The sequence below is a fragment of the Moschus berezovskii genome, chromosome 11 (genome assembly GCF_049115385.1).
Source record: "Moschus berezovskii isolate FMDL1 chromosome 11, NW_MosBer_1.0, whole genome shotgun sequence".
Taxonomy (NCBI): Eukaryota; Metazoa; Chordata; class Mammalia; order Artiodactyla; family Moschidae; genus Moschus; species Moschus berezovskii.
The window spans coordinates 18,407,222-18,425,777 of NC_142470.1; the positions used below are offsets into that span (position 1 = coordinate 18,407,222).

Sequence of the window (18,556 nt, forward strand, 5' to 3'; positions counted from 1 at the left end):
ACAGAGCTGAGCTTGGGTGCTATGCTTCACAAAAGCACCATTCAGACGCTAGACCTAACAGCCATGCACTCCAAAAGACCAGGGAGAGTCACTCAGGACACTCCTGCCAGCTGCGTGACTGCTACGTGAACCTGAACGTCTTCAATGAACTTTAGACCTCTGACAAAACAAACACACAAATTACTTTTTTATTTTTAATCAAAATGTGAATCACTGCAGTGAATAAAAATTCATGACTCAGAATAGCATGCAATTTTTTTATTGTGTTCTAAATCTATTTGTACACTTAATACTCTGGTATTAACTTCACAAACAGAATAAAGAATACACTACAATGATATTAAGCTGCATCTACTCACCTGAAAAGGAACAAAATATTGCCCCTGAAATAACTGCTGATTACACAATATTGCAAACGAATAAACACTATAAATACTAAAATGTTAACATTTCAACATATAACGTCAACAACATTCTGCCTTCTTTTTTAATTGATTAAAACATTTGTTAAGGTCATGCAAAATAAACGCTTCATGGAAATGTTAGATTACACTCAAACAGCAAGGCAACGGAACCCACAAGAGGCAACTTTTTAATGCAACGACTGGTCAAATAAACAAACTATTCAGCATGTCAATAAAAATTCGGTTAAGTGGAAAATGTCAAAAATTAACACATTTAGGTAGCTGCTCATCTAGGATCTCAACATCTACAATCTTATTTGTGACTGAAGATTATTGTGCTACATGGATACATTATGTTAAAAAGGCCAAAAAAATGTCAACACATGATGGCAGGGGGCATCTCCAGTCCACACCACGCTTCAGTGGGACCGTTCTCTTAACTCCACTATCACTAAATGAAAAGTCACACGAGATTCATCTTTTTACCCTTGCTTCGTTACATGTCTTTAAACATTTTTTCTAGAAGTGTTTCTTATGATCCTCCCCCAGAATTCACATGCTGATTTAGGGACAGGTCTCCTGATTTAGAAAGAAGGGTGTCCAGGTCATAGGGAGGTAATGCCCCCCACCCCATGGGCCAACCTACTAGCTGCTCCCAAGGGCCCAGTTTTCTGGGGCTCTACTCTGGACACTCTTGACTCACTCTTTTTATCAACTTCTAAAGCCCACTTTGTATTTTCTACTGACAATTTTAAAACTCTTTTATAAGTAATCTGTTATATAGCACAGTTCTCAAATTACAGAGCATTAACCTTTAGTCTCTAGAGGCTATTCCATGACTTTTCATCCCTTAAGAGCAAAATGTGCTTCCAGTTCACTCAGCATCATGCCTTCCCTCAAATATTTAGTGAATGAATATTCCTCAAAAGGAGTCTCTAGCTTGTTATTTTTGTTGGCAAATTCAGTTTATATTTAATAAACTTTCTGACCTATCTGTATACTCAGATCTTGTCTTGCAGCTGTATGCCAATGAAAGGTGTCATAACAATAGTGGGATTTTACGCTTCTAAGTACAAAGACAATGGGGCTGACGGATGAGCCATGCTTTCTCACACTTCCCTCTGCTGTACAGTATGTGTCTCTTTTACCCAAGATCTTCTCATCTGTGAAGGTTCTGTGAGTGAAATGGACAAAGATAACATGCACAGATGGAGTCACTAAAAACTCAGGTCAGTCTTGTCACAGGGGCACAGTAATGCTATTCTACTTGTGCTTGTTCTTCTTAAAGAATGCTCTCTCTTTCTTCTCCAAAGCCTGTGCTATCGGAGGAGGCTACTGCATGGAGCTCTGAGGAGTCCTTTGAGAGCCTTGTGTAGCTGGAACGCTGGCCTCGCTTGTGCGCCATGCTCTTCAGGTTCTCATTCTGCAGAGTGGTGGAGTGGGAACTGGAGCCTGACCTCAGGAGGACTTGGGGCGTCTCCCTTAGCCCCTCCGTCTCATCGGAATTCTGGTTGGCTCTGTTAGCCGGGGCACTGTTGTTGTTCAGGGTCACGGTGCTGGGGGTGCGATTCAGGTTGTAGGCTTTGTGGCACGCTGGCCAGTTTTCCTCGGGGCTGCTGGCTATCAAGCTGCACTCGGAAGGGCTCTTCTTGTCCTCAGAGCAAATGGACATCCGGGCTACGAGGGGGTCTGGCAGGCCACTCAGGCTGTGTGGGACTCCCCGTCTTCCGCTGTGGGGGTCATCTTCGAGCTCTATGAGGTTGGCCTTTTCAAGCTGGGAGTCATCCGCTGCCTCGTTGTGAAGAGAGTGGTTGGGTGAGCTCTCATTGGACCTCACTCCCGAGTCAGAGGAGTCCTTTTTGTCAAGGAGGGCATCTGACAAGTACTCTTTGGCCTTGATGAAGGTTCGAATGGGCTCTGCGCTGTGCTCTGGAGACTTCAACGCTCTCTCTGCTTTCCCTTCAGCTTTCTTGTCTTTGTCGTCTTTGAGCAGTGGAGTGTTGTCTGACTCTTCTGTCCCGGACTCATCTTCGTCACTCGGGAGCTTCTGATAGCGCAGTCCACCTCCCTTCAGCTTCAGGTCTGTCTGGAAGAGACTCGACCTTTCTAAGGACTTCTTGCCTGGGAGAAGCTTACTGCCCGACTGATCGGATTTTTCATCTTCCTCGGTAATAGGATCCAGGGGTGAGGCATCATTGGTGGAAACTCCTGATGAGGAATAATCTATAACATCTCCCCTCTTCATCAGAAATGACTTCCGTGTATCATCTTGCTTTGGTTCACTATCCTTCCCTTTCTCGGGTTCTAGACTAGAGTGAATGGAGCCCCCGGATGAACTCTGACCCATGTAATACGTGCTGTGTGGAGAAGACCTGCCGCTCATGGTTGTGGAACCTGTGCCCCCTTCTAACTGAGACATCTGAGCAATATACTCTCTATAAGCATCTCTATACTCAGCCTGCACCTTATCAGTAAGCTTTGAAATTTCAATACTGGAATCCTGGGAAGTGAGACTGGAAAGACTTGGGGTTCTGCGAGTTTGTGACTGTGAAGACAAAAAAAAAAAATAATAATAATTTAAGAATTCAAACAAACCAAAAAAAGGCAAAATAAACATGAGCTTAGGAAATATATATATATATGGACAATAAGAATTGTTAAAGTCGTTAAAAATACCAAATTCTTTTAAAAGAATTCTGTATAACACAGTTTAACAAAAGCTGTGAACTTATGAGTAATTTTAGTGTTATTAGAAAGCTTTATATAAATTTAAAAAAATTAGTTTACTGTTAATATTTAAAAATATAATTTAAGGTTATATTAACAACCTTAGGACTTGTTTTTATCATTTCAAACTTTTAAATTTATTTAAGGCAAACGTCACCTTCATTGATAAAATATAAAAGTACCTCTTAGAAAAGAGAAAGAAAATGAGAGTTAAGATAGGATCTCAAAAACAAAATACTCACATCTTCAACGTATGTTAAAAAGAACCTTTCTCAACTTGCACAACATGAAGTTTCTGTCAAATTCCAATTCAGAGAGAGTAAATGTACTCAAAATGCAAAAAAAAAACAAAAACAAAAAATTTTAGAGCAAAAGTATAGAGTGCAATGGAGAAGATAAATATTGGATCCAAATGAATAGAAATGGAAGCCAGGAGGTCAAGAGTCAGGTCCAAGTAAACAGAGAAATAAAATAATTTTAGACGTTTGATCTCCAATGTGAAGTTTTAGGATGAGAATTGCTTTAGATCCCAGAGAAGGTAACACACAAGGAGTAAAAAGTTAAGATTAGGGGGAAAAAGGAAGGAAATGGAGAGAAAAGAATCAAGGAAGTTTGAGAAAGGAAAGAGCCAAGGTTGAAACAAAGCAGAAATAAGGTAGAGTCTTTCTTGTACAGGGAGGAAATAACCCAGCTCACAAGAAGTTTCCCTTAGACCCAGTGAACACTGAGAGGACGATGTCGCTCCCTCACGCCAAGTGCAGTCTATGTACCCCCCCCCAGGGATCCATGAGGGCCAAACTGTTTTCCTAAGCATATGAAGATGACCTTTGCCTTTCCACTTGCATTCTCACAATAATGCACAGTGGAGTCCCCAGAGGTTCCCTCATGTGTGACCTCCCAAGAGACTGAATGCCGAAGCAGCTAAGGGAATCTAGCTGACTACTATTAAGCCAGGCATTAAAGATTGATAACACAATTATCATTTTCAGTAAATATGTTTTGTTCTCAAAAATAGCCATTTTTCATAAAAGTGTCATTTATGTTGGTTTACATTGATTTAAGAGATAACTGGTTTATTTTTAAGTTTCTTAGTTTTTATTTCTAATATGGCAAATACTGAAAGATAAAACTTATATAAACAAAAGCTCTTTAGGGGTCCTTCAATAATTTTTAAGAGTGTAAAAGGGTTCTAAGATTTGAAATAAGTTTGAGAGTGGCGGTACTGGAGGGAGGCTGGGAGAGCTGCCAGGACATGGTGGGAACACCAAGTATGGAGGATGAGGATTTCTCAGGAAATGTTCAAAGGAATTCCAGAGAAAATAAAGGGATCACTGTTGTTCAAACAGAGAGATAAAAGGGTCAAGTGTGGACTTAATTTACTGAAAAATATAGAAATTTTTATCTTAGTTAATGCACAATAATAAAATGCTTTCCCAACTTAAATAAGATTTATAGTAGGTAGAAAAAAGTAACAAAAAAAAATAATTTTACTACCAAACCAAACAATATCCTTACAAACGGCAGGCCTAACAGGCATTGCTTTTTCTAAATACAATTCCCTTTCCATAGAGCTCTTTGTAACTACTTCCTGTTTTTCCTCCCTTGCTTGTCTTCTCTCTGTTCTGTGCCCTGCTCTGATCTTTTCCTAGTTTGTTTTTCCTTTCTCCTTCTCATGTTCTCTCACTTTTGTTTTTAATCCTGATCCTCGCCTGTCCTCCCTCTTCTAAGAATATCCAAAGAAAGAGCCCCTCCATGTCTAACATCAGAAAATAAAAAGGAAATGAATATCCGTGAAGATGTATCTTAAGCCAATGCTTACTGAATTGAACAAGAAAATAGCACGTGAAGGATGAATTCAGCTAACCACCTAGAGAGCCCAGTTCCTATTTACCCTCAATGCCATTACTCTATTTTACTGTTTTCACAATTCTTATCAACTTCAGAAATAACATTATTGTCTCTGTTTTACTGACTGTCCTCTCCAGAAGAACATAGCTCCTGGAGAACAGGGCCGCCTCCCTCTACTGCATTCACTTGGGGACTCACTGAAGAGTTTCTAAATGACTATCTGAATGCTCCAACAGAGTCCCGGCTAATTCAACCCCATCCTTCCTCTTCAGCTCATGTAAATAATGGCATTCCAGTAAATACCTGCCAACTCAGGTTGCTGTGGCGAGGAGCCCCTTCGTCCAGGCCGAGCGTGTTCAGCTCTTCAAAGCTGAAATTCAGGGTGTAGGGAGCCTGACTGGAGAGCTCGGTGTGGGGCAGCTCACTGTGTGCGGAGCGACGAGCAGGTTCACCGTGAGGAACAGAGCTGCTGTTTTCACTCAGTAAACGTGGGTCTTCAGGGACCACCTGGTTTTCTGCATTTCTCATTTCTAATATCTTAACAGTAAACAAAGTCATCAATATCTACACGGACAAATCACATTTTAGAAGCTTTAGAAATTATTTTAAAAATTAAACACAAAGTTACTATGATGGAAATGAGAAAGCAAACTTCCTGTAAGTGAATTTCAAATAAATTTGTCCTATATCTGCTTATCTTTCATATTAACAATACAACTGACCCTCGAATGACACAGGTGTGAACTGTGTAGGTCCGCTTACTTGCAGATGTTTTTCGATAGCGGAGATGGCAGTTTTTACTACATGGTCCAGGGCTGCCTGAATCCACGGATGTGGAGAAGCCCTGAATATGAAGGGCTGACTCCAAGTTGTCAGTGGATTAACCTCCAAATTGTTCAAGGGTCATCTGTACTAAAAGTAGGACAGCTGGCCCTCAGAATCCAGTGGTTTTGCATTTGCAGAATCAACCAATCACAGATTGAAAATATTCAGAAAAAAAGATTTCAGAAAGTTCCAAAACTCAACAACCCTTGAATTTGCCATGCACTGGCAACTATTTGCACAGCATTTATACCGTATGAGGTATTGTAAGGAATCTGTAGGTGATTTAAAGTATACAAGAGGATGTGAGTAATGTACGAATACCATGCCATTTTATAGAAAAGACTTGTGTATACAAAGACTCTGGAATCACGGGGGTCCCAGAACCACTCCCCACCAGATACTAAAGGATGACTGGAATGATGAAATCATTGTATGTACAGTACACTCTAATTTGGCCATTACGTTACTAATGTAACATAACATTGAGATGAAGCATGACTGGAGCGTGTCACTGAGCAGCAGAGCTGGATGGCAGCTAAAGCAGTAGGAGCTACTGCAGTGGGGTAAGGAGACCTCAGGACAGAACTGGGCTCAATTCCAAAAGCAGCATGGACACGTGGGTATTTACAGCCCAGGAGCGAGGGGGTCAGTGGATGGGAAGATGCGAAGAGGAAGCCTCAGGAGTACCGGGGTGGAAAGGGGTGCTTCTGGCCGAACCATCTTGACAGGACTTATGCTGGAGGCAGGCCAAGGGTCTAGCACATCACCAGGGGCAGGGGGCACGTGGCGGGGAGATGAGGAATTTGATCAGATATCGAAGGTGATCAGACATTAAGGGTGAAGGTTCTTGCTAAACTGACTTAACAGAATTCTTGCTACAACGTGGCAACACAGGCCCAACAAGAACAGATACCAAGGTCAAAGCCTAGAGGGTTACAGAAGCCTGACTGAATGAGGTCAAGGAGAGTGTCTTGGTCAATGAAAGCGTGGAGAATTGGCAGGTGGTCTCTCTCCCATATTTCCAAGGAAATGCCCAAAAGCAAATATTGCTAAGAGCTGCTGTATATATTCTACATAACAGGACATACAAGAGCCCTACACACAAGTGTAAAATGTCATTCTTACATGTTTTTTAAAAATATAGGAAAATATCAGTTTAGACCAGTACTTACTGACACTTCTTTTTTATAAAATGTTGTAAATCTACAAGCATTAAAAATATCTTACTGTGCTTCTAAAAAGATGCCAGTCTCCAAAATTCATATTCATTTCCTTCTTCAGTTCATCAATGTTACACTGAGCCAACACACGGCCATTTATATTCGCCTGAATAAAAACAAACACAAGATAAACAAAATGTGAGAAATTATGAATTAATTATGATTAAAAAGCACATTTATATTAGAATCTAGAATACACTGACCTAAAGAAGGTTATCATCCCACGTAATAATTAGTAAACAAGCAGAGTCTGAACAACATAAGTCACTCCATACTTTCCCAAGCGTTTCAGGCGCTCAAGTAAAATAAATCACAAGGATCAACCTCAGAGCTAAACCCAATTATTTCCAAAACTACCTACACCCTGCCATGAACAATAACAAAACTGTTAACTTTTCTCCTCTAATCCTATAAAATCTGAGCACAAAGGCAAGCTGCTGGGAGGGGACACAGATGTCCACCAGCATGCTGGCTGCTCACTGACAAAGTTCTAAATGAAGTGAAAGTGATAGTTGCTCAGTGGTGTCTGACTCTTTGCAACCCCATGGACTATACAGTCCATGGAATTCTCCAGGCCAGAATACTGGAGTGGGTAGCCTTTCTCCTCTCCAGGGGATCTTCCCAACCCAGGGATTGAACCCAAGTCTCCCGCATTGCAGGCAGATTCTTTACCAGCTGAGCCACCAGGGAAGCCCAAGAATACTGGACTGGGTAACCTACCCCTTTCTCCAGTGGATCTTCCCAACCCAGCAATCGAACTGAGGTTTCCTGCATTGCAGGTGGATTCTTTATCAGCTGAGCTACCAGGGAAGCCCTGGTAAGCCTTCATTTACTTCTACATAAAGTAAGCACTGACAAACATGTTCATCAACTACACCAGATAACCTCAGCCACCACAAATGTCCACCACAAGTTTCCCAGTCTATTAAATGCACAAAAAATGATCTTATCACCACTGGGTCTCTGATGAGGAATGATAGAATTTTCGTGATTAATAAACAGGCAGTTTACTTATTTTACAAAAATACAAAACCTGACTTTATTAACTGTGGTAAAAGTATGAGATACCTGTGTTTAAAATCAATAGAATGCCCAGTTTCCAAATTAATTCTGAAGAAAAGACTGTACGGAGCAAGCCTATGGCAGGGGTCCTCTGTGGAAATGCATGGAGGTTAGCAGTTCTTAAGAAACCAACGGCCATGATGGGCTTTAAACAGCAAGGACCTGTTAGCGAAGAGCTGAGCAGGGAGAAAACCACTGTCCTGAGGGAAATAAAATCCCCACAAAGGGCTCATGTGGAGGCCTCACTCTCTCCTGACTCTAATCAAGCTGCCTAGAGGAGAGAGTGAGGTCTGTAGCTTGAAAAAGCAGTGCTGGACACTTTTGAAAACAGGAATTAACTACATCTGTGAGAAAACCGGTGCTATCTGAGCATTTCTGACCAAATGTAGGTTATGGTTAGTAAGATAGTATCAGTCAGTTCAATTGCTCAGTTGTCTCCGACTCTTTGGGAACTCATGGACTGCAGCACTCCAGGCTTCCCTGTCCATCACCAACTCCCAGAGCTTGCTCAAACTCATGTCCATCAAGTCGGTGATGCCATCTAACCATTTCATCCTCTGTTGTCCCCTTCTTCTGCCTTCAATCAGGGCCTTTTTTAATAAGTCAGCTCTCTGCATCAGGTCATCAGTCCTTCCAATGAACACCCAGGACTGATCTCCTTTAGGATGGACTGGTTGAATCTCCTTGCAGTCCAAGCGACTTTCAAGAGTCTTCTCCAACACCACAGTTCAAAAGCATCAATTCTTTGGCACTCAGCTTGCTTTCTCTCACATCCACACATGACTCTCACATCATACACGACCACTGGAAAATCCATACCTTTGACTAGATGGACCTTTGTCTAGATGGACCTTTGTCCACAAAGTAATGTCTCTGCTTTTTAATATGCTGTCTAGGTTGGTCATAGCTTTTCTTCTAAGGAGCAAGCATCTTTTAATTTCATGGCTGCAGTCACCGTCTGCAGTGATTTTGGAGCTCAACGAAAGAAAATCTCTCGCTGTTTCCATTGTTTCCCCATCTATTTGCCATGAAGAGATGGGACCAGATGCCATAATCTTCATTTTTAAATGTTGAGTTTTAAGCCAGCTTTTTTACTCTCCTCTTTCACTTTCATCAAGAGGCTCTTTAGTTCCTCTTCGCTTTCTGCCACAAGGGTGGTATCATCTGTGTATCTAAGGTTACTGATATTTCTCCCGGCAATCTTGATTCCAGCTTGTGCTTCATCCAGCCTGGCAATTCATATGATGTACTCTGCGTGTAAGTTAAATAAGCAGGGTGACAATATACAGCCTTGACGCAGTCCTTTCCCAATTTGGAACCAGTTTTTTGTTCCACGTCCGGTTCTAACTGTTGCTTCTTGACCTGTATACAAGTTTCACAGGAGATAGGTAAGGTGGTCCGGTATTCCCATCTCTTGAAGAATTTTCCACAGTTTGTTCAGATCCACACAGTCACAGGCTTTGGCGTAGTCAATAAAGCAGATGTTTTTCTGGAACTCTCTTGCTTTTTTGATGATCCAACAGATGCTGGAAACTTGATCTCTGGTTCCTCTGCCTTTTTCTAAAACCAGCTTGAACATCTGGAAATTCACAGTTCACATAACTTGGCTTGGAAAATTCTGAGCATTACTTTGCTAGTGCTGTGAGATGATGGCAATTGTGCGGTAGTTTGAGCATTCTTTGGCATTGCCTTTCTTTGGGATTGGAATGAAAACTGACCTTTTCCAGTTCTGTGGCCACTGCTGAGTTTTCCAAATTTGCTGGAATATTGAGTGCAGCACTTTCACAGCATCATCTTTCCGGATTTGAAATAGCTCAGCTGGAATTCCATCACCTCCACTAGCTTTGTTCGTAGTGATGCTTCCTAAGGTCCACTTGACTTCACATTCCAGGATATCTGGCTCTAGGTGAGTGATCACATCATCATGGTTATCTGGGTCATGAAGATCTTTTTTGTGTAGTTCTTCCATCTATTCTTGCCACCTCTTCTTAGTATCTTCTGCTTCTATTAGGTTTATACCATTTTTGTCCTTTATTGTGCCTATTATTTGTATGAAATGTTCCCTTGGTATCGCTGATTTTCTTGAAGAGATCTCGTCTTTCCAATTCTATTGTTTTCCTCTACTTCTTTGCATTGATCACTGAGGAAGGCTTTCCTATCTCTCCTTGCTATTCTTTGGAACGCTGCATTCAGATGGATATATCTTTCCTTTTATCCTTTGCCTTTAGCTTCTCTTCTTTTGTCAGCTATTTGTAAGGCCTCCTCAAGACAACCATTTTGGCTTTTGCATTTGTTTTTGAGGATGGTCTTGATCACTGCCTCCTATACAATGTCATGAACCTCCGTCCATAGTTCTTCAGGCATTCTATCAGATCTAATCCCTTGAAACTATTTGTCACTTCCACTGTATAATTGTAAGGGATCTGATTTAGGGCATACTTGAATGGTCCAGTGGTTTTCCCTGCTTTCTTCAATTTAATTAAGTCTGAATTTTATAATAAGGAGTTCATGATGTGAGCCATAGTCAACTCCTGGCCTTGTTTTTGCTGACTGTATAGAGCTTCTCCATCTTTGACTGCAAAGAATATAATCAATCTGATTTCAGTATTGACCATCTGGTGATGTCCATGTGTAGAGTCATCACTTAGAAGAGGGTGTTTGCTATGACCAGTGCATTCTCTTGGGGCAGTAAGATAGTATATAGGTTCACAATTAACTTTTTAGATGCCATTCTTTAAAGTATGTAAATACTAGATGCTGTTGTTAATGTTCTACTTCACTGTATCTCTGATAGAAAAAAGTATAACTTAGTAGAAATATCTATTAAAACTGGGACTCAGTTAGCCCTGTATATGGGAAGACATCCTCAAAATCTCAGGTTCATGGTAGTTACTGGAACTGCAATAAAAGATCTAGGAAAAAAAGAACCCCCTCAAATGTGTCAGCCTTGCAAATCCAAAACTCAGAGATATTATCAAACGGGACAGGATCAGAGTCCTCTAAGACATGAAACTGAGAATTAGAGGGAAATGAAGTAAGCTTGGTTTACTTGGATAATTGTTAAATCACAAATATTACAACTAAAGAAAGTGTAACATAAAAGAAAAGGCTTTCAAATGTTCTATGCTGCATACTGGAAATGTAAGTAGTTGTCAACCGTAATCTGAAATACTTTAGAGCTTTCAATCAATATTTCTCATCAAAGCACTTCTGACTTACACTGTGAAGTAGCATTGTAACACAGCACTTTCTTTTATCCATCTCTAAACTAAGGCATAAAAGCACAATTTTAGGATACAAATAGTTAAGAAACCTATTTCTACCTGAGCTTCCCCATCTCAGCAGAGAACTCATCTTTGATAGCCTAAATACAAAATGCTAGCTGTCCACAGAGCCCGCCTCCCGTACCCTCGAGTGAGCAGGTAAAAGTGCAGGTCACCTTTTTGATGGTTGCACAGTACTGAGGCAGCATGCTCTGGTCCAGCCCTTCGATTTGTTTCAGTTTCTCACAAACCGCATCCACGTTCATTGAATTCAGTGGTACTGTTCCTGAGGCTGGGCCTGATCCCTAGGTAAGTCGTGGGAAAACACATGTATAAACAGCATTTAATGTCAGATATATGCAGTCATGTGACAGGGAAACACTTTATGAAGTTACACTATAAAGTACTTCAATTAAAGATACATTTTCAAACTTAAGTAAAAACAGTGAATGTGTGCAGCATGGTATATGCCATTAAAGAACAGATTTAGCTACTGTTTACCTTAAAGAGTATCTTTTATTATAGCAGATATAGCCTGATCGAAACCACTTTTCTAAGAAGACGAAGTTCCCTGAGCCAACCCAAGGCCAACTTCAAAAAAGCCTAACCTCAAACTTCAAAAAAGAAAGGTATATCCCTTAATAACAGAAAGACAGGGGCTTAAGAAAAGAAAAGGAATAGGGGGAATTACTGATGCCTATAACATACAAAAAAATACAAAAGGTAAACCTATGAGATAATTTTAAAAGTGCTGACACTCAGCAGCTTTAAATGTCTTCACAGATTACCTTAATAGTCTACAACAGCTGAAGTTTTCAGATCTTGATCATATTTTATATCCAAGAGATCTTGGATAAGAACCTATACAATAATTGTGTAAATATAAAACAACAGTATTACTTCTTAACACATGTGGAAGTAAATATAATCCATCAAAATTCAGTCTCATTTAAAATAAAAATCAAAATAATAAACCTAGTGTTTACTGAGAAGAAAAATATTTTCTGAAAACATAGACATACTAAAGAAGTATTTGCCTGTGGCTAATAACATACAAATCTCCTCAATTACAGATGTGGTCACTGGGGTCCAAAGAGGTAAGTTTTGGCTTCAAACTCACAGAATGAACAGCTAGTTAGTGGTAGATTCAGATTGGAACCCTAGCTTAACAGGTCTTACAACTTCCTATTTTCTTTGTTGCCGCTGTCTATTTTTAAAGAGCTTGTAGAAACTATAACCAAAATAAAGAGAAGACAAGCCAACTAGTATAGAGGATAATCTATACAGACAAATGATCTGTCTTGTTTACCACTCAATTTAGTCTTAAAATGATAAATATGATTTATCCTATCCTCAAGGATGTGTCAATTTAAATTTTCTACTGCCTCTTTTGTCATCATCAAGACAAAAGTAGCCAAAACTGCCTGGGAGCTACTTGTTAAACATTATTTGTAACATAAAAGCATAACATAATACTCTATTATTAATTGATAAATATACACACACAGTATATAAACAAAATATACCAAGTTACATATAAATATAGCTAGCAGATGAGACCATACTGAACAGACAGTAAGGTAGTCATTTTATAAGAGGAAACCTCAGCAAGTTTACAAGTGTAAGAAGTCCCATAAAAATTTGTAGATTAATGATTTGGAATATTCTATTTATAGCTTGTCTTTAATTAAATATAAATTTAAAATATGCCATATATTATATGGTCTACAGTTCAATTACTTCAAAAATACTAAGTACAGCACAACATTAGTATTTCCATGATTTAGTTTTCTTATTTCTATACATAGTTCTATTTTCTGCCTGGATGAGAACAGCCAATATTTAAGTGTTAATTACCCACTATCTGCTACGGAAACTTTAAATGCTTTCTATGAATTTTTAATAATCATATTTGTTTTTTCTTTCTTTTTAAACAGGCTTATGTGAAATATAATTCACAAACAATTCTCCGATTTAAAGTACACAATTCAGTGATGTTGAGTATCTTCTCACAGCTGTGACACCATCACTACACTCAACATTATCAGAGCCCTAAAAAGCAATTCTACACTATTAGCAGTCAACCTTCATCCCTCCCAACACCCAGTCCCAACCCGTAGCAACCACTGACCTACTTTCTGTCTCTGTGGATTTGCCTATTTGGGATATCTAAACAGAACCACACAATCTGACCTTTTGTAACTCACTTCTTCCACTTAGTATATTCTCAAGGTTCATCTATGCTATAGCATGGATTCATACTTCATTCTTACTTATCACTGAACAGTATTTATCTTTTAAATGATCGTTAATGCTGTTTTTCAAATGTTTTCATTCCTCAACCTATCTCTTCTTTCTGGGTACATTTATACTTGTCTACATTTCCGTGATTAGAAAAATCACAAATGCACAGTTTTATCATACTGGATTATAACTGGATTATAATGATCATACTGGATTATAATTCACAGAATTAAATGCCATGAATCCATACTGATATAAATAAAAATTTGTGTAAGTAAGTAAATGAGGAAGAAGAGACAGCTTTTACTTATAGAATTCCAATTAATAAATGTAGAACGGAAAATAAAATTACCACCCAGAAAACACAACAAAAGTGGCGGTACACAAGACACCACTAAAATTCACGAGAAAAGTATAAGGAGGAACAGGATTATCTGCAGAGTTTCAAAGTATCTCCCCGTAAATATTCATTCATTACAAAGGGAAAGACACAACCTCACAGTGCTGAAACCTGGCAGATGCTGCCCCAACCACATGACTGAGATCCATATGACCACTGGGAAGATGTAGGGCCCTCACAGACCCTCAAATGTGACACACGGAGAAGGACATGCATCACGTTTCTGTGGGCCTCTTGCTAAGATGTATAATCTCCTTCTAATCATTAGGAAACGGTAAACAAACCCAAACAGAAGGGCAGTCTACAAAATATCTGATCAGTATTCTTCAAAAGTTTTACAATCATAAGAGACAACTGTCTCAGATTAGGAAATTGTAAGGAGAAATAACAAAATACAACTGGACTGGATCTTGGACCAGAAAAACATTAGTGGAAAAACTGGTAAGCTTCAAATAAACCCTGTATTAAGAGTATTGTACAAATTTTCATTTCTGTTCTGGAGAAATACACTACAATTAGGAAAGATGTTAATATTAGGGGAATATTATCTTTGTACCTTTGAAGTCTAAAATTATTTTAAAGTAAAAAAAGTTTTTAATCACAAAAAAACTCTATTTTTAATTGTGCTAAAAAGAACAAGTATAACAAACATGGAACTGTTTAACTCTGTGTGGGAGCAGGGGAAATGTAAAATGTTAGAGAGTAACATTCCCTTTAAGAAGGGACTCAGAGATTTGGCAAGACAGACACGTTAATAAAGACACTACTCTTTCCTCTAAAACAGGAAACTCCACATTGTTTTACTTTCATGATCCTTCAAGACTTCTACATTTTATCACTTGAAAACATATTTTGTCCATTGGGGATTATGTAGAAGATACATATTATCTTTGAATGACTTTTAGGAGTTTTCTAAGAAAAAGGCACACAGGGTACCCTGTAATTCCATCAAAGCTATAGTCAAACTACTGATTATTTGTGAGTTGGATCTTATCAAGATAAGGAGTAGATTATCAATATATTAAAATATAATATGCTTCTTTGAATAAAAGAGAAATGGTAACTACTTGCCCAGTTTTTTCTAAAGTAATCATATACAATAAAATTATTTTGAAACCAAATAACTCTTAGTATCGAAACAACAATCTTTGGATGGAAACCTCACAAAATAAGAAAAAGTACAATAGTTGACAAGGAAAAGGTATATTCAATAATTCAATATGTTAAGTTCTTAATAGAAAACATTACTTAATACATAGAATAGTAATACTTAAGAGTTTATCATGCATATTCTTACTTGAAATTTACCTGTTACAAGTCAAGGAAAGATCATTTCAATATATATCACAATCTACTGAAAAACTGTTTTTCTAACACAGAAAACTGAATGCAGAAGATGTTAGTTTGCTTAAGACTGTTAATACTTACAAATATCAAAATATAGACAAATCAGAATTCCTCCAGGTCAAAGTAAAACAAAACAGGTTTAAATTACTTTGATGTAACTACATTATTTTATATTGTAAGTAGATTAAAACTACACTCTGAAACATCATCATCTTCAGTAAATTATCAAACAAGCTTAGAATTGATTAGCCAGAAATGAGAGCCATGCAGAGGCTGAAAGCAGCTATTAAAAATAAACCCAAGGCACTGAAATGAGCACAGGTTTATAAACAGCCCAGCAGGAAGTTGCCAATGATTGCTTCTAACAGCCTAAAATAAGAAAAATGAGTAAGATTTCACTGAAAGTTTCTGTACCTGTCTCTGTTTGTTAAACCCAGAGTCACACGGCTTTAAGGAAGGAATAAAACAGAATGAAGGACACGAGCTTAAAGGAAAACATCAAATACACTTTTGTAATAAACACAGGCAGCACTTTTGTCACTCTGTTTTCCCATGACTCTGAACACACCATCTCTACAGCAACTCAAAGGAACATTCGTGCACACACACACACACACACACACAACACACCCACACACCTAATTTCATTTCATTAACATGTGCTTGGTAATTTTAAAAACTGTACTCTCAATACTCTTCCTGTTAGAAGAATAAGCCATAGGCCATACATTCAACAAGAAAACCAGATAAATCAAATTCACTATGAAAAGTCAATATTCCTACTATATACAATTATTTTAAAAATTAATTTTTAACATTCTGATTAAAAAACTGCAACTATTAATTGCAGATCAATTAATTGTAACCTTTAATAGTAAGGTTTAAATACTTAGAATGCACATGATCTCTTCATAAAACATTTTCTAGTCACACTGTTAACGTTCAGAAATACACTTTTCAGATTTAGGTTTTGTTTCACTGGGCATGCACTGAAGTATCATTTGAAAAGAAAGGCCGTAAGAGCCTAGCAGCTCAAGAAATCATAAATGTTTTAACAGTGAAAAAATACTGGCACACTATCAGTAAGGTAACTATTTGACTGATGCAGTTTTCTTTTTTCATTTTTTTGTTTTGGCCTCACAGCACGGCTTGTGGGATCTTAGTTCCCCAACCAGGGATAGAACCTGGTCCCTGTCAGTGAAAGTCCAGAATCCTAACCAGTGGGCCGGTAGGAAATTCCCGATGTAGCTCTTTAAATCCCTAATTCAAAGCTGACACACTGCAATCAATTACTGTTCTGCACAGATTAGGCTGACAGTAAATATTCTCAAAACAGTTCAAATAATGTAGAAATAACTAACAATGTTGGGTCAATTTACAATGTTCTTTTAACATGTTCACTATCTGGAGCACTTCATGGGAACTCTGCTTTCTAGTTTACATATTAAACTTACTATAGGTACGTTTTTTAGAAAATGACTACGAATATCTGTGGAAACTTGAAAAAATATCGAAAAGGAGCACTGATGAGATTATAGTTTACTACAAGATACCAAAACATAAAAGAAGGCTATTGTTATCAAGTTGGAAAATGTAACTTTCTCTTCAAACTACATGAGAAATAATACGCAGGTTAAAGCTGACAGATGAGGTTTGATACCACATGCAAAGGGCAATCTTTTTAAAAAACTCAAGTTCAAAACAGGATTTTGCTATGTTAACTTTTAACTGTACTCTAGGATTTCAATGGTATGAATATTACAATATCCTATTTCTTTGATAGTGTCTCAGCCAATTTAGTTGTAGTTTATTGTTTAGGAAAAATGTTTTCTTGAGCTGATGTCTGGCACAAAGACTTTGAAGCTAGAAGTGAATACAGTTTTTCACTATTTATGAAAAGAAAAAAATGTTAATAATTTTCCAAACTAAAGCAGTTAATAAAAATGCACTACTAAATTGCTTTATTAGACAGTGTGCATGAATCTCCAGAGAGAAGGTCCTGGGGGCTGGTAGAGAGCACCCATCCTAAGACTACAGCCCAGGGAAACCTGAAATGTGCCCTGCCTTACTCACGGCATCTTTAGTTTTCTCATCCAAGTCTGCTCCTGAACGATAACAGACATCCATGACAGACAGGCATGATTTGGACATCCATTTGTTTGAAAACAGGTTACTAGTTCTAAACCAGTGGTGGAAACAAAATGATCTACAATGGAGTCCCATCTTTTTTTCACTTGGTTATTCCACCAACTGGATTCAGTTTAATGAAAACCAAAACCTTCATTTCTAGGACTTTTATTAATTCAGTAAATTTCATCCATCTCTAAAAGTAAAAGTAATGGCACACCAGAAGGCAGGATACTGCTCTTAACAATGCCTCTGAAGTTCTTTACCATCCAACATTGTGCTAATCAGTTTTATGCCTTTTCACTGCAGCAGCTGATCTAAAGGTACCGAGCAAACTCTGCAGCAGAGAAGGTCAAGAAAGAGTGACTTGGTAGCACTGATCATTCCCCCTCTTGGCAGCCCTCCAACCCGTCAGCTCCAGGAAGCCAGGGTTTCCATCAGTTTTGTTCACAGCCCATCCCACTGCAATAGTGAAACAGTGGATGATCACACAGGCATGTGAAGGACTTGATGGTAAGTAATCCAAGGAAGGATACAAGGATAAAGAAATCCGCCATTACTCTTTCCTTTGAAAACATCCTCTTCAAGGAAACACTCCCTCCTCTGAAAAATGAGTAGCCACACCTTAAATAAAAATAGACCAAATATGACTCTTTCAAAGGGTCTGAAAAGACCACAACAAAATGCCACCGAGGAGACCTGGCTCATCAAAGGTCCTCCTTGGTGGGTTTATCCCTTCAGGGTTACTGAGCAATCTGAATGCTGCTACTTCCTAGAGGGGCCTGGACTGAAAGAAGGTAAAGGCACCAAGTAAAATTCTCCTGGAAATCCTTCAAAAAGTGTGAAGTATTTGGAGCATTCAGACAACCTGGAAATCCTTCTTAATTAGAGGAAAACAAACTGATTCTAAGAAATCAAACCACGTTCTTGGGCCAGAAAAGCATCAACAGATAAAGGGCCAAGTTAATCTAAAATGACTGGAGTGTGTGTGCACCACTCCTACCACTGAGGAGACGTTATTTAACACAGTTTTAGTTTCTGAGTCTTTAAGTTCCATGGAATTTGGCCTCTGGGATAGCAGTAATAGTA

At 38.6% G+C, this 18,556-nt stretch overlaps 1 protein-coding gene across 9 annotated transcripts in view; it reads right to left on the reverse strand.

Annotated features, from left to right (window-relative positions):
* Nucleotides 1-243: 243 nt before the first annotated feature.
* Nucleotides 244-18,556, reverse strand: part of KIDINS220 (kinase D interacting substrate 220) — a 92,696-nt gene continuing 74,383 nt past the window's right edge. For 6 of the 9 annotated variants that reach the window (XM_088841178.1, XM_088841176.1, XM_088841174.1 and 3 more), the window contains 4 exons: nt 11,526-11,654; nt 7,032-7,130; nt 5,283-5,516; nt 244-2,949 (listed from right to left, as the gene is read on the reverse strand). In XM_088841178.1, the coding sequence (XP_088697304.1) occupies nt 1,687-2,949; nt 5,283-5,516; nt 7,032-7,130; nt 11,526-11,654 (1,725 nt within the window). In that variant the 3' untranslated portion in view covers nt 244-1,686. Of the gene's footprint in view, nt 2,950-5,282; nt 5,517-7,031; nt 7,131-11,525; nt 11,655-15,754; nt 15,788-18,556 lie in introns of all 9 variants that reach the window. The other 3 variants (XM_088841172.1, XM_088841169.1, XM_088841171.1) reach the window with 1 other exon arrangement.